General features: G+C 43.5%; 1 protein-coding gene across 2 annotated transcripts in view; it reads right to left on the bottom strand.

Moving 5' to 3' along the window:
* polr3a (polymerase (RNA) III (DNA directed) polypeptide A) overlaps positions 1 to 16,461 on the bottom strand; it is a 71,385-nt gene that overhangs the window by 29,348 nt on the left and 25,576 nt on the right. For both annotated transcript variants that reach the window (XM_036571921.1, XM_036571922.1), the window contains exons 16-20: positions 16,268 to 16,440; positions 14,016 to 14,127; positions 8,148 to 8,266; positions 5,913 to 6,050; positions 4,566 to 4,736 (exon numbers count right to left, since the gene is read on the bottom strand). In XM_036571921.1, the coding sequence (XP_036427814.1) occupies positions 4,566 to 4,736; positions 5,913 to 6,050; positions 8,148 to 8,266; positions 14,016 to 14,127; positions 16,268 to 16,440 (713 nt within the window). The remainder of the gene's footprint in view (positions 1 to 4,565; positions 4,737 to 5,912; positions 6,051 to 8,147; positions 8,267 to 14,015; positions 14,128 to 16,267; positions 16,441 to 16,461) is intronic.

Genomic DNA, 16,461 nt, shown 5'->3' with positions numbered 1-16,461 from the left:
AAACAGTTAGTTACGGCCATGCAAGCTGAAGACTGAAGCAATTCGCACATCTTTACTTCTTACTTTGCCACAAACAGAAAACGGACACTTTTAAGATCACATCTGACCGACAGCCGATTTGGTCAGACTCTGAAGATGAGACGACACTAAATTCCCAAACTGTCTTCACCACTGAGCAGCTTTTCAGTCGGCAGCTGTGACAGAAGAACAGCTGAACAACCTGGAATCAGCCAGAAATGAACCCAACACCATTCGCCAAACTAAATGGGCTGTAAGATGCTTTACAGACTGACTGGAACAAAACAACATTAATACTGATCTGGCAAAAACTGACAAAACTGAGCCGAACTTGATATTGCGGCAGTTTTATGGCTCAGTCTGATTTGGTCAGACTCTGAAGATCAGACTACACAGTTTGGGAATTTAGTGTAAGGAGCTCGAGAACGAACTGCCGGCTGTGCAGCGAGTGAGCGGAGTTCGTTACTCTGATGTACTCGATATATATATATATATATATATATATATATATATATATATATATATATATATAGACACACACACAAACACAAAAATCGGATTTGATGAAAGGCTGTGCAAACGTGGCCTTTGAGACAAGTTAAAGTGATAAACCTTTAACTCTTTTTTTGGAATGAGGGAGCTCCACTGAACTCATCTGGGATGAGTTGGAGGAATGAAGCTCCACTGTCATATATATTGCCATACAGCTTATCTGGCTGTTATTGATAAAAACTAAAACTCTTGTTTTGTATTTCTGAACAAAGTAATAAGTTTTGCACTTCAGAACAAACTTTGATTTCCAAAGAGAACTTCGCAGCACGAAAGTCTATTATATTCAAAAATCAATGGCACATTTACTCAATGTAATCAAAAAATCTCATTAAAAGATCCCCCCGTTGTGGCATTAAAGCATGATTTTTATACCCCACTAATCTCCATTCGTTAGTACCTATATTAGCATTTTGAGCGAGCGCTCTCTTTATGTGACCCTCCATTGAATATGTCCTCTATTCAAAGATTAGACTTAATCTGTTTCCAGGAAACCAGCCAAAAGGAGTTCAGTCACTCTTACTCTGAGAGAAAAGCAGACGTAAGCAGAACTCCAGCCGGCTGCTGACACTGGAGTCACCTTCAGCACTCTGGATAGTGTAGTGTAGTTAAATGTAATTGAGGAAAAAATTATTTTGTTGTTAGTGTTGTGATATTCGCAGCATTATAGCACTAGTGTAGAGATGTGTGTATGCAGGCTTATAAAGGTGCGCTATGCACTAATTGCAGACAACAGGGGTTCAATTGCATACACACAGTTTATATACCCTCCACAGAAAAGCGCTGACCAATAGAATGGGACGCTCTGGAGCAGCCACTCATGAGCCTAAGGTCACCATGGCCAATGCCAAGCGTGGGCTAAAGGGGTATAAAGCCCCCCCAGCACTGAGCTGTGGAGCAGTGGAGCTGTGTTCTCTGGAGTGATGGAGCTCCATCCAATACCTTTGGGATGAGCTGGAGTGATCCAGAACTGACCATCCAACATCAGCACCTGACCTCACTACTGCTCAATCAAATCCTCACAGCAATGGTCCAACATCTAGTGCAAAGCCTTCCCAGAAGAGTAGAGGCTGTTACTGCAGCAAAGGGGGATAAACTTCCTATTCCTGGAAGTTCTCGTTGCAGGGTGATGCTGCGTCCGCTAAGGTAATAACAATAACAACGATGGTGAGTAGAGCGTGTACAGCTCACTCAAGTGTTCGAGCTTGAGGCGAAAACAGCCTCATCTCAGTTTCAGTGGTTTGTCAGCTGATGATGAGCAGCGGAAAACGAGTTTGTGCAGTTAATAAACGAAGTAATAAAGGAGTCGTACGGAGTAAAAGATCCTCTGTGACTAACATTAACGTGCAGTTTGTGGTTTAAAGTCGCTGCTTCAGCCGCTTTCAGAGGAACAGTTTTCATTTCCTCCCTCAAAAGCCGTCAGTATCAGAGAGCGAGAGCTCAGAGGGGAGCAGATGTTCGTTCACTGGAGTCGGTGTTTGTGTAAAACGTTTACAGTGGTGCTACAGAGCCTGACGACCCGGAGCGCCCCCTGCTGGCATGTGTGCGTCTTCAGCTTTTTGCCAGCTACTTTATTGTTGGCAAGCTGCTTCAACATCTCCAGCCAACACGGCTAATCTAACGTTTTTGGTTACAGTTATTTTCACTGTTGATTTCTCTCTCTGTAGTCGTCAGCTGACGTTACTGTGCTCTGATAGCTGTGAAGGAATTTTTCCACAAAGCATTAATATCATTTATTTAGTCTGGACTCCCACATTGTTGTGTGTTTGGTTCTCCAATCATTCTGGACTCATCCTCAAATTTCAATCTCAGCAACTATGACAAAGGTTGAGTGACACACCTTTCTGTGGAGGCTGATGTGATACGAGCACCTGTAACTGATCGTAAGGCAGATTTAAAAGCAATACCGAAACGTTTTACCCAATGTTTACGCTCCTCCATTTCTTGTGAAAAGGCTTATTCTTCTGATAAATTTTAAAGAACTAAAATGTTATTATCAGCGTTATGACGGTTGCAGTATATTTAACTACGTTAATCCTTTTTATACACAACATTTAGACTAGTTTGTAATCCTTTTATTATGGCGTATGGCACAGTAAACCCACCTATCCAGACACTGCTAGCCCACTGCATTAAACATTAATGTTAATCATCACTGTGTGGACATACACCTACAATATCACTAGAAAACAAAGGCCTGTTTTGTGTTTCATTATGTTTGTAGCTGTGCTGAGAACACATTTGCATTCCATTAGCTGTGGACAAAACAGCTACTGTACGGTAAAAATGGAGTGTGGGGGTTCATTTGCATATCATAGTGTTTTTTCATTTGTATAGAATTAGTGGATCAGACACAGCAGGGCTGCTGGAGTTTTTAAACACTGTGTCCACTCACTGTCCACTCTATTAGACACTTCTACCTCGTCAGTCCACCTTGTAGATGTAAAGTCAGAGACGATAGCTCATCTGCTGCTGCACAGTTTGTGTTGGTCATCCTCTAGTCCTTCATCAGTGGTCACAGGATGCTGCCCACAGGACGCTGCCCACAAGACGTTGGCCGGATGTTTTTGGTTCTCGGTCCAGCAGTGACACTGAGGTGTTTAAAAACTCCAGCAGCACTGCTGTGTCTGATCCACTCAGACCAGCACAACACACACTAACACACCACCACCACGTCAGTGTTACTGCAGTGCTGAGAATGACCCACCACCCAAATAGTACCTGCTCTGTGGGGGTCCTGTGGGGGTCCTGACAACTGAAGAACAGGGTAACAAAGTATGCAGGGAAACAGATGGACTACAGTCTGTAACTGTAGAACTACGGAGTGAAACTATATGGTCAGTGCAGCTGATAAAAGTGGACAGTGAGTGAAGATAAGTGGACTTATAAAGCAGCTGGTCAGTGTATATACGCTACTGTTGAAACGAAATGAAGCAACAGAAACGCACCAAACGTACACAGATAATCATCAACTCGCTACTGAGTTAGGAGTTTGAGTAAGAATGGAAAATACTGTGGTGGGTTTTTAGCCGTTTTCAGACAAGATTAGTTTTAAGTCAAGTTATTCTTTATCAGTCCCACAACAGGGAAATTCACCTCCACGCTTAACCCATCTGTGCAGTGAAACACCACACACACTAGTGAACACACACACTAGGGGGCAGTGAGCACACTTGCCCGGAGTGGTGGGCAGCCCTATCCACGGCACCCGGGGAGCAGTTGGGGGTTAGTAGTAAGTAAGTAAGTAAAGTTTATTTATATAGCGCTTTTTACAACAGGTGTTGTCACAAAGCAGCTTTACAAGGAAATCAGCATCACAGAAAGAAATCCGGGTCTGAGCCCCCATGAGCGTCGCCAGTGGCGACAGTGGCAAGGAAAAACTCCCCAAGACAAACAGGAAGAAACCTTGAGAGGAACCAAGACTCAGAAGGGGAACCCATCCTCCTCTAGTCGACACCGGATAGCAAACATTGTTAGTATAAAGTATTATAGTACAAAAAAACATACTCACATAAGTCACATACTGTCTGCTGAGGGGATCGAACCGGTGATGATTTCAAATGTTATTCCGCGACTATGATCACTTTAAAAAGTAGTCCAAGCAGAAAACGACCCTCGACAGTGTAACGTCCCCCCACACTGGACTTTCACACTAACCGGAAATTTTGGAAAAAACCGCAAATCTGGCAACCCTGCATGACGGAGAAAGAGCTTGTGAATGAAACACAATGTGTGTGGGGGAAAAAAGTAGCATTTGTGGTTGTCGTAGCGACCCTCCTACGTTACGTCGCTGGCGCAGGACTATGAAAGCCTATGGTGCTGCGACATCTGTCGACTACAGTATTTAATTGCTGAGAAACACTTGTTGCCTAGACTGTAAATTGGCCTTAATCCCGTTCAAACAGGGCTCCAAACAAGAACCGGTAAAGATGCTGAAGAAGCTGAATGAGGCTGTGTGTGTGTGCAGGCTGGACGTGTGTGTGTGTGTGTGTACGCACTCTGATGTTGTCCAACACCCTCTTGAACTCCAGCGGCTCGTCTTTGCCCTCCATGGCCGCGGGGTCGAGGCCGTCTCCTCCGTAGATGAACTGGATGATGTCTCCAGTGGAGCTGCGGACGGTGAGGTCATACTGAGAGCACAGATCCTCCAGAGACTTCACCAGACGCCTCTGCACACGAGAGAGAGAGAGAGAGAGAGAGAGAGAGAGAGAGAGAGAGAGAGAGAGAGAGAGAGAGAGCATAACATTTATAGAATAACACACAGAGACTCTTTTACACGATATGACCAAAACAACACTGATTATGCTGCCAGATACTGTGATGGTGATACGCCTTTATATTAATACAATATTTCTGGGGACTCTTGAGCTGATTTCATTAATTCATGCTTGCAGTAAAGAAACTTCAACGGGAGAAAAACTTTACATAAAGAGGTAATTAATAAACAAGAAACAAGTTAAGGCTCCATATCGTCACTGTCAAAACAGAACCTTGTGTCTCCAAAATAGCAACTTTACAAGAGAAGTCAGGTGGTGCTGACATAATGCAGTGGCTGGACATCAAGAAGAAATCTGGAACCGAACCTGTGTTCTTCAAACCAGCTCACGAGATCCTACTAAGAACTCACTAAAACTACTTGAAGATAAGAAAGTCTTCTCATGTTTTCCTGTATTTATATTAATTTGTATTTACTCTAATGTTTTTACTGTATCACAGTCACTCCAGACAAACGGCTATAAAACATCAGTTTAGGTGCCTAAAGCTTCATCATATGAGAAGTACTGTAAAAATAATAAAGATATAATTTATTAAGATGAGTGAGAGAAATAGTGAAAGGAGCAGTGAAAGTGTGAGGCAAAGGGAGAAAGACAAAAAAGAAAGAGAACGAAAAAGAGAGAATGGAGAGAACGAAGAAGAGAGAATAAGCAGAAGAAATTGAGAGGGAGAGAGAGAGGGGAAAGACAGAGTCTTAAAGAATAAAATAAAAAATAGTGCAGGAAAGAAGGAAAGAGAAAGAAATAGAAATAAGAGAAGAAAAAAGAATGGGGAGGAAGAGAGAGAGGGAAGCGAGAAAAAGCAAAAGAATTGAGAGGGAGAGAAAGAGAGTGTGAGAGAGAGAGAGAGCGAGAGAGAAGAAAGACAGAAGGTGAGAGAGCAGAGAGGGAGAGAGAGAGAGAGAGAGAGAGAGAGAGAAGAAGAAGAAAGAAAAAAAATAGCGAAGGAAAGAAAGAGAAAGAGAGAGCAGCACGCAAAGGAGTGAGAGAGAGAGCTTTTAACCTGATGATAAACAGTTGGGGTTTTGTCATGATGTGGCCGAGAGGCCTGCTGCGCATGTGTTTATGTACCTGCATGTATCCGGTCTCTGCCGTTTTGACGGCCGTGTCCACCAGCCCCTCTCTGCCGGCCATAGTGTGGAAGAAAAACTCGGTGGGAGTCAAACCGGAATAAAAACTGTCTGCTACAAAACCTTTAGCAGCGGGGAGCTGGAACACACACACAATTTAGCATTACTGTACTTGTGAGTACTTCCATTCACTTCTGTATCACTAACTTTAACAGCAGGAACCAAAGAGAACCAAAGGAACCTCTTACGACTCTTAGGTTTTACCCAGAATGCTTTATTTGTTGTGAAAACATCACGTTTTTATTGTGAGGACGAGTAAAACATCGTTTCTACATAATGCTTTCAATCACGTTTGGTCCTCATAAAGTGCTAAAAACAAACACACAAACACAATGACACAGACACACAAATAGACAGACTTGCTGAGACACACTCAGTGACAGTTATAGAGACCGTAGCTCATCTGTGGATGTACAATTTGTGTTGGTCGTCCTCTAGTCCTTCATCAGCGGTCAGTTTCTGACCGCAGAGCCCCTTTTGGATGGATATTTTTGGGTGGACAGTCCACTCTAAACTTAGCACTGACACCACTGAGTCTGATGCACTCATAACAGCACCACACACACTACCATGTCAGCGTCACTGCTGTGCTGAAAATGGACCACCAGCTACATATCATCTGGAGAACAGCAGCCCTGTGGTCAGAAACTGACCAATGATGAATGAGGTAGAGGGGCTGATAAACTGTACAGCAACAGATGGACTACAGTCTGTAACTGAACACCTACATAGGGGAGCTATAAGCCAGGTGCTTCTAATAAAGTGACCAGTAAGTGGAAGTACAACGTAGGTGTTGCTAGTCCGTTGCTATGGCATCCCAGGTAGTTGCTAAGGTGCTGCAAGGCTATTGCTATGGCATCCCAGGCAGCTGCTAAGGTGTTGCTACGCTGTTGCTATGGTATCCCAGGTAGTTGCTAAGGTGTTGCTAGGCCGTTGCTATGGTATCCCAGGTGATTGCTAAGGTGCTGCTAGGCTATAGCTATGGTATCTCAGGTTGTTGCTAAGGTGCTGCTAGGCCATTGCTATGGTATCCCAGGTGAGTGCTAAGTTGCTGCTAGGTTTTGCTATGGTATCCCAGGTGATTGCTAAGGAGTTGCTAGGCTGTTGCTATGGTATCCCAGGTAGTTGCTAAGGTGCTGCTAGGCTATAGCTATGGTATCTCAGGTAGTTGCTAAGGTTCTGCAAGGCTATTGCTATGGTATCCCGGGTAGTCACTAAGGTGCTGCTAGGCTATTGCTATGGCATCCTAGGTGATTGCTAAGGTGTTGCTAGGCCGTTGCTATGGTATCCCAGGTGATTGCTAAGGTGCTGCTAGGCTATAGCTATGGTATCTCAGGTAGTTGCTAAGGTGTTGTTAGGCCGTTGCTATGGTATCCCAGGTGATTGCTAAGTTGCTGCTAGGTTATTGCTATGGTATCTCAGGTAGTTGCTAAGGTGTTGCTAGGCCGTTGCTATGGTATCCCAGGTGATTGCTAAGTTGCTGCTAGGCTATAGCTATGGTATCTCACGTAGTTGCTAAGGTGTTGCTAGGCCGTTGCTATGGTATCCCAGGTGATTGCTAAGTTGCTGCTAGGCTATAGCTACGGTATCTCAGGTAGTTGCTAAGGAGTTGCTAGGCCGTTGCTATGGTATCCCAGGTGATTGCTAAGGTGCTGCTAGGCTATAGCTATGGTATCTCACGTAGTTGCTAAGGTGTTGCTAGGCCGTTGCTATGGAATCCCAGGTGATTGCTAAGTTGCTGCTAGGTTATTGCTATGGTATCCCTGGTAGTTGCTAAGGTGTTGCTAGGCTATAGCTATGGTATCTCAGGTAGTTGCTAAGGTGTTGCTAGGCTGTTGCTATAGTATCTCTGACTCATCCCCGTTTCAGAAAGCTGAGCATTCCCCATTCATTCATTCCTTGTATGAATATCAAACTAGAAATCTGAGTAACATTTTCATGTAGTTAAATATGGTCAAACAGAACGTCCTTTTGATCACCTTCTCTCATCGTCTGTCTGAAACAAAGTACATTTTCATTTGTAGCAGAAATGAATCGACTGACTGAGTAAAACTGCCATTAATCTTTCTCCAGTATTTAAACGTTATTAAGCAAAAAAACTAAAGGCTTTATTCTGCGCTGCGCTCTCCTCTTCCTTACAGCCGCCGAACTCACTGTACCATGTGTGCGTTCTTACTTTAGAGTGTTTCTCGAAGTGCGGCAGCGAGCGGTTCTCAAAACCGTCCGGAACACGAGAACCGCTGATGGCCTGCTGACCCACACACGCTATCATCTGAGAAATATTAATGAAGGAACCTACAGAGAGAGGGAGAGAGAAAGAGAGCATAATTAATTAGTGTCAGTTCTCTTGTCCTCTGCTGACCCAACACGTCCTGGTCAGCAGGAAGACAAATGAGCAGCACAGAGAATAAAGGACAGAACAGAAACAGAGAGAGAATAATGAACAGAGCCAGACGAGACGAGGTGTTCCGGAGCGGGAGCAGGCCGTGGTCCGAGTCCCAAACCCATCAGCCTTTTGGACAGGGAACAGAGGTAGGACACTATCTGGCCACTCCAGATAACACCGTTACCATGGAAACGCATATGCTTCAGGGCTGGGACGGTCAAGGCGGTTTTTGTCTGTGACTCTGTGTGTGTGTGTGCAGAAGCTGTCAAAAAGTTTGGACGCCCTAATTAAAGAGTTTTTGTTTATTTTTACTGTTTTATTTTCCGTACAGCAGCGCAGGCAACTCAAATACAGCACATATCACAGGCCCAGCGCAGTTTTTCCGTCTTATTCAAAATGTTATATTTGCAAGAAGTATGTAATTATCATTCACTGGGCACTGCAGAGTACATCAAATGACCTCTACATTATTTATTTAATGTATACTGCCCCCTAACCACTGTTCAGGAATTTACACTTTATTTGGAGTGATCTCAGACCCTCACAGGGAACTCTTAACTGACTATAGTGTATTATACTCCGGTCAGGCATAACATCCCCTTGTTTCTACACTCACTGTCCATTTTATCAGCTCCACTTACTATATAGGTGCACTTTGTAGTTCTACAGTTACAGACTGTAGTCCATCTGTTTCTCTGATACTTTGTTAGCCCCCTTTTACCCTGTTCTTGAGTGGTCAGGACCCCCATGGACCCTCACAGAGCAGGTACTATTTGGGTGGTGGGTCATTCTCAGCACTGCAGTAACACTGACGTGGTGGTGGTGTGTTAGTGTGTGTTGTGCTGGTACGAGTGGATCAAAGGCAGCAGTGCTGCTGGAGTTTTTAAACACCTCAGTGTCACTGCTGGACTGAGAATCGTCCACCAACCAAAAATATCCAGACAACAGCGTCCTGTGGGCAGCGTCCTGTGACCACTGATGAAGGACTAGAGGATGACCAACACAAACTGTGCAGCAGCAGATGAGCTATCGTCTCTGACTTTAAATTAATAAATTATTCTAACATGCTCGTCCTGTACAACCTCACAGCCGTCAAGTAATTAGAATAATAATATTTTGCATAAATAAAAAAATGATTTTAATGAGTTTAATTAGTTACTTCTCACGACTTGACTTGCACGTGTGCTCAACTGACTCCTGAGTCGCGAGTCACTTGTGACTCAGACCCGCTCATAATGGGCTCAAGTGACTCGTGACTCAGACCCTCACATAACTGACTCGCAATTCAGACTCACGCTTAACCGACTCACTATTCAAACCTGCACTAAACTGACTCGCAATTTGGAAAGTGCTACATGCAGTAAATGTGGTGTTGCAAAGAAAGACTAGCATTAGCTAATTTAGCTTCAGCTGTCAGCTAATCTAGTTGAAGTTTTAGCCTCTAATTTAAGCACCATCTTTACTGCGCGCAGCACGTTCTGTCCATCAAACTTATTTTAAGATAATTCTCTACTAATGACTCAAGACTCGACTCAAACTCACATGAATCAACTTTTGTAGCCTCTCTAAAGGCCTACAAAACAAATAAATATGTATTTAATTCAAAAAATTAATTAATTAATTTAAAAAGCTCCTAATGGTGATGCAGGTTTGTTGTAACAGTAGGCATCACTGAGTGCGTTTACTCAATAATCCGATCATCATCGGATTTCTGCAGATTATTTGATTATTCAAATGGTCATACAAACAGCACACTCTGATTTCTTAGATCAGAGTAAGGTCTAAAAATCAGATAAAGAGGCAGCATTTTAGCTCAGTAATCAGATTTCTCAGTGAATGTGAACTCTTACTCTGATTTCTTCCGGATTTCTCAGTCTGAGCATGTGCGGAAACAGACTGCAGTGCCGGAAATAAGCGAGTAGCATTGTTGTGAGACGCGGCAAAACACTTTTCATAAGTGACTCGCGACTCAGACCCTCATATAACTGACTCGCAATTCGGACTCACACCTCAGACCTGCGTATAACTGACTCATAATTCGGACTCGCACTTAACTGACTCACGACTCAGACCTGCGCATAACTGACTCGTAATTTGGACCCCCCGCTTAACTGACTCATGACTCAGACCTGCACATAACTGCCTTGCAACTCAGACCCACACAGAACTGACTCACAATACGGACTCATGCTTGACTGACTCGCAACTCAGAGCTGCACGTAACTGACTCACAATTCAAACCCACGCTAAACTGACTCACAATGCAGACTCACGCTTAACTGATCTCTCGACTCAGACCCACGCATAACTGACTTGCAATTCGGACTCACGCTTAACTGACCTCGCAACACAGACCCACACATAACTGACTCGGAATTCGGACTCACGCTTAAGTGGCTCGCAACTCAGAGCTGTGCATAACTGACCTCGCATCACAGACCCACGCATAACTGACTTCAGATTCGCGCTTAACTGACTCAAGATTCAAACCCGTGCTAAACTGATTCACAATGCAGACTCGCGCTTAACTGACCTCATGACTCAGACCCGCATATAACTGTGAACTCTTACTCTGATTTCTTTCAGATGTGCAGAAACTGACTGCAGTACCGGAAAATAAGCGAACAGCGTCGCCACAAGACGCAGCAAAACACTTTTGGAGTGACGCTGAAAACAAACACATGCTTGACGAAATAAAGGATGTAAATATTCTTCATCTTCTAGATGATGTATGTTCATATTTTCATTGGCTGGTTAGAAAGCAGAAATCCAATTACTGTGCGACTCATGTAGACCCAGAGTTTCCCCATTATCTGATTAAGGGCATGTAAACACATTGATCTGACAACTGATAAAATCAGATTTTCTGCAGCTGCCAGATTATTAAATGCATGTAAACAATCTTATTGTTTCACACATTTTACACACAACGAGAATAATCACCATGTTTTGAGCACTTTTTCAGGTTATTAGTTCAGAACAGATTGGCTGTTGAGCCGTGCAGATGTGAGATGTAATTTGCAGTCGTTTAGCTGAATGATTAGGTTGCTCACTCTTCAGGAGTGACCCAGAGGAGAAAAATACGTTTTTCTTGTCCACCTGGTGGGAATGAGCTTCTATAATAATAATAAAAGAGAAGTAGACGATGGATAATGCTTTAGTAGGACAGCAGTAGTAATTATGACAACGATAATTTTTATTTAGAGAGAACTTTTCAAAAGTGCTTTACAGTCAAGTGATAAAGCTCAACAGTAACAGAAGAAATTCTGAGTATTCAATTAAAATCATAAAAGGACGAAAGATCAAATTAAAAAGAAAAACACCAAAGAGACGTAGAGTCAAATGAGATGTTTATTCAACTGTCTAATAAAAGCTGAACTGAGCTCCACAGTTTAGAAGCAGAATAACTGAAAGAGTCTCTCCAGGTTTTCAGTGTTTTACTGAAGGTGTTCAGAAGTTCAGTATCTGCAGATCTAAGATCATAAACAGACAGACGTTCAAGAGCTTTAAGCTCATTTAGAGCTTTAAAAACCAGCAGCAGAGCTTTAAAATCTCTCGTAATTGCATTTCATCAGCACAGCTCTGAAAATAGAAATGTTTCGTAATGACATCACCGAAAAGTAACACATACAAAAAGAAAAGCAAAAGGCCCTAAAACTAAACCTTTTGGGACTCGACAAGAAATGTAATTTTATTTATTTTTTTGGAGATTAAATGCCCCTTACTCCAGGTGAGCCCATTTAGATTGGATGCGCTATATTCCAGAAAAGGCTGTTTAGATCAGATACACCTTTTGCCAGCTGAGGCCATTTAGATCAGGTGCACCTTTCTCCAGATAAACCATGTTTGTCAGATGCATTTATCTCCTAGTGGGAGCATTTCCTTTACTAGGACACCCTACTCCAGGTGATTTTACACTTAGATCAGACGCTTGTTTCTCCAGGAGGGACCGTTTAGATCAGACACACCTTAATTCAGACGAGACGATTTAGATCAGACGCACCTTAATTTAGGTGAGACGTAGAGTTGTAATGAAGCTCTGAGTTAAAGAGCTGCGTTTTCAGATGTTTATTAAAAGTGAGCTCTGAGCTCGACTGTCTGATAAAAGCTGAACTGAGCTCCACAGTTTAGAAGCAGAACAACTGAAAGAGTCTAGTTTAGATCTAGTCTAGAGTTTAGATCAGACGCACCTTAATTCAGGCAAGGGCATTTAGATCAGATGCACCTTAATTCAGGCGAGAGCATTTAGATCAGATACACCTTAATTCAGGCGAGGGCATTTAGATCAGACGCACCTTAATTCAGGCGAGACCATTTAGATCAGACGCACCTTAATTCAGGCGAGACCATTTAGATCAGACGCACCTTAATTCAGGCGAGACGATTTAGATCAGACGCACCTTAATTCAGGTGAGACTGTTTAGATCAGACACACCTTAATTTAGGCGAGACGATTTAGATCAGACGCACTTTAATTCAGGCGAGACCATTTAGATCAGACACACTTTAATTCAGGCGAGACCATTTAGATCAGACGCACCTTAATTCAGGCGAGACTGTTTAGATGAGACGCACCTTAATTTAGGTGAGCCGTAGAGTTTTAATGAAGCGCTGAGTTAAAGAGCTGCGTTTTCAGATGTTTATTAAAAGTGAGCTCTGAGCTCGACTGTCTGATAAAAGCTGAACTGAGCTCCACAGTTTAGAAGCAGAACAACTGAAAGAGTCTAGTTTAGATCTAGTCTAGAGTTTAGATCAGACGCACCTTAATTCAGGCGAGACCATTTAGATCAGACGCACCTTAATTTATGTGAGGCCATTTAGATCAGGCACATCTTAATTTAGGCAAGACCGTATAGATCTGACGCACCTTAATTCAGGCTAGATGATTTAGATCAGATGCACCTTAATTTCAGTTGAGACCATTTACATCAGACGCACCTTAATTTAGGCAAGACCATTTAGATCAGATGCACCTTAATTCAGGCGAGACCATTTAGATCAGACGAACCTTAATTCAGGCGAGACCATTTAGATCAGATGCACCTTAAATTAGGCGAGACTGTTTAAATGAGACGCACCTTAATTTAGGTGAGACCATTTAGATCAGACACACCGTGATTCAGGCTAGACCATTTAGATCTGACACACCTTAATTCAGGCGAAACCATTTAGATCTGATGCACCTTAACTTTAAGCGAGACTGTTTAGATGAGACACACCTTGATTCAGGCGAGAGCATTTAAACCAGACGCACCTTCGTTTAGGCGTGACCATCTAGATCAGATGCACCTTAATTTGGGTGAGACCGTTTAGATGAGACGAACCTTAATTTAGGTGAGACCATTTAGGTCAGACATCTTAATTTAGGCGAAACCATTTAGATCAGATGCACCTTAATCCAGACGAGACCATTTAGATCAGACGCACCTTCTCCAGGTGATTCCATTTAGATTAGACGCAACTTTTTCGGGGTCAGACTACATTGGTGTCCTGGTGGGACCATTTACAACAGATGTACCTTACTTTAGTTGAAGATTTAGATCAGGACACCTGCAGGTTTAAGTTTCCTACTTCAGCTTTGGTACATGAAGTTAAAAGAGCCGAGCTTCTCATAAAGCAGCTTCCTCTGAGTTTTAGAACCGAGGATCAGTGAAGTACCTTTAGATCCGCAGAGGGCCATGATGAGTGGGCTGTTACTCTTATCCAGCTCCCGCAAACAGGCGCTGCCAGCGTGGTCTCTGATCACCGACAGCTCCTTCAGGATCAGCGCCTGCAAACGAGCACACAGCAGCTCAGTAACGTATGAAAAGCTCCTGATTCAGCGCTGCTGGCCGCCTGTGGTGGGTGACAGATGTTAGTGTTGATGAAGTGAACTCAGCTCTGCTCTGATTAAAGCTGCTCTGCATTCTGCTCCATCATTAGCCTTCATTACAGCCTCATTACACACTGCAGGAGCTGCTCACACTACGCTTCAAAACACAGCACTGCACCGCTCAAAAGGCGCTGCCGGCCGAATTTACAGTCCACTGAGCCAGCAAGGTCACCAACATGACGAGCATCCATGGACCAAAGGAGTGTCTGTGGAGTGTTTGTCCTTACAGGAGCAGGAAGCTTATAAAACAGGCTACCAGGTCATTTATCAGTGGACTTGTAGAACCTAATAGTGTAATAATTTCCCAATAACACAGCCCACTCACCCACACACTTGAAAAAGATGGTTCTTCAGGGGTTAATTAGTAAACAAAATGGTTCTATATAAACCATTTGGTCACAAAATCAAACATACACTATATGGACAAAAGTATTGGGACACACCTCTTTCACTGAATCCAGGTGTTTCATTCAGTCTCATTGCCACAGGGGTATAAAATCAAGCTCCTAGCCGTGCAGCCTGGCTTTACACACATTAGTGAAAGAATGGGTCGTTCTAAAGAGCTCACTGAATTCGAGCGTGGTGCTGTAACAGGATGCCACCGTTGCAACAAGTCTGTTTGTGAAATTTCTTCCCTCCAAGATTTTCCACCATCAACTGTGAGTGTATTATTGAAAAGTGTAAGCGTTCAGGAACCACAGCAGCTCAGCCATGAAGCGTCAGACCACAAAGTTACAGAGCGGGTCGCCGAGTGCTGAGGAGCATAGAGCACAAAAATCTCCAACACTCTGCTGATCAATAACTGCAGAGATCAAACCTCCTCTGGCATCAACATCAGCACAAAAACTGCGCCGGGAGCTCCATGGCATGAATTTCCATGGCCGAGCATGCCCTACATCACCAAGCTCAATGCCAAGCGTCGAATGGAGTGGTGTAAAACACCTCCACTGGACTCTGGAGCAGTGGAAACGTATTCTATGGAGTAATGAATCAGCTTCTCTATCTGTCAGTCTGATGGACGAGTCTGGGTTTGGTGAATGCCAGGAGAACGTTACCTGCCTGACTGCACTGTGCCAGCTGTAGAGTTTGGTGGAGGAGGGATGATGATATGGGGTTGTTTTTCAGGGGTTGGTCTAGAACCCTCAGTTCCAGTGAAGGGAAATATTAATGCTTCAGCAGAACCAAGACATTTTGGACAAGTATACACTTCCAACTCTGTGGGAACAGTTTGTGGAAGAACCTTTTCTGTTCCAGCATGACTGAGCCCCAGTGCACAAAGCAGCTCCGTAAGGTCAGGCTGGGTGAGTTTGGTGTGAAAGAACTTGACCGGCCCTCACAGAGCCCTAACCTCAACCCCATCAAACACCTTTGGGATGAACTAGATCGGAGATTGTGAGCCAGACCCTCTCGTCCAACATCAGTGTCTGACCTCACAAATGCTCTTCTGGATGAATGGGCAAAAATTCCCACAGACTCTCTCCAACATCTTGTAGAAGCTTCTCAGAAGAGTGGAAGCTGTTAGAGCTGCAAAGGGGGACCAACTCCATAATAATGCCTATGGATTTAGAATGGGAATCAGAAAAGCTCCTGTAGGTGTCCCAATACTTTTGTCCATATAATGTATTTACCTATATACACACACACACACACACACGTCTATTCAGCCTACAGTAGTTTAGTCCTACCCATTCACGCTAAAGTTACAAGGAGTGTTTCAGCCCAGATTTCTTTTTGAATGAGGCACAATACATGGCAGCCAATCAGAACAGAGCTCATTTACATATCAGTCTCAAAGGCACAGTAACAGAACCAGCCTGTTTAATTGTAAAAGCCATGAAAAAATGAAATATAACTGTTTTTGATACATAAAACCACTAAAATGTCACAGATTGAAAACTAAATACAAGAAAAATGTAGCACATCGGCCCCTTAAAATCAGGTAGTGTTTTCTTGACAACAGCACTACAGACTCAGGTTAAGGCCTCACAGGTCTGTGTGTGTGTGTGTGTGTGTGTGTGTGTGAGTCTGTGTGTATTACCTCCAGTGTCTCCTCAGCAGTGCAGCCTGGCTGTTGCTGTAGTTTTCCTGTGTTTAGAGCCTCGATGTATTCATCACATTTCTTATAGCCGGCGTCCAGCAGCTCCTGCTTGGCCTTCAGTAGGCCCTGACCAGGAGTTACATCACCAATACCAATGGAGAAACCACGGTTAGCTGAAACAAACACACACACAA

Source organism: Colossoma macropomum, unplaced genomic scaffold, assembly GCF_904425465.1.
Source record: "Colossoma macropomum unplaced genomic scaffold, Colossoma_macropomum, whole genome shotgun sequence".
NCBI lineage: Eukaryota > Metazoa > Chordata > Actinopteri > Characiformes > Serrasalmidae > Colossoma > Colossoma macropomum.
Note: the sequence above shows the minus strand (reverse complement) of the source record. Positions and strands in the feature narration are given on the sequence as shown.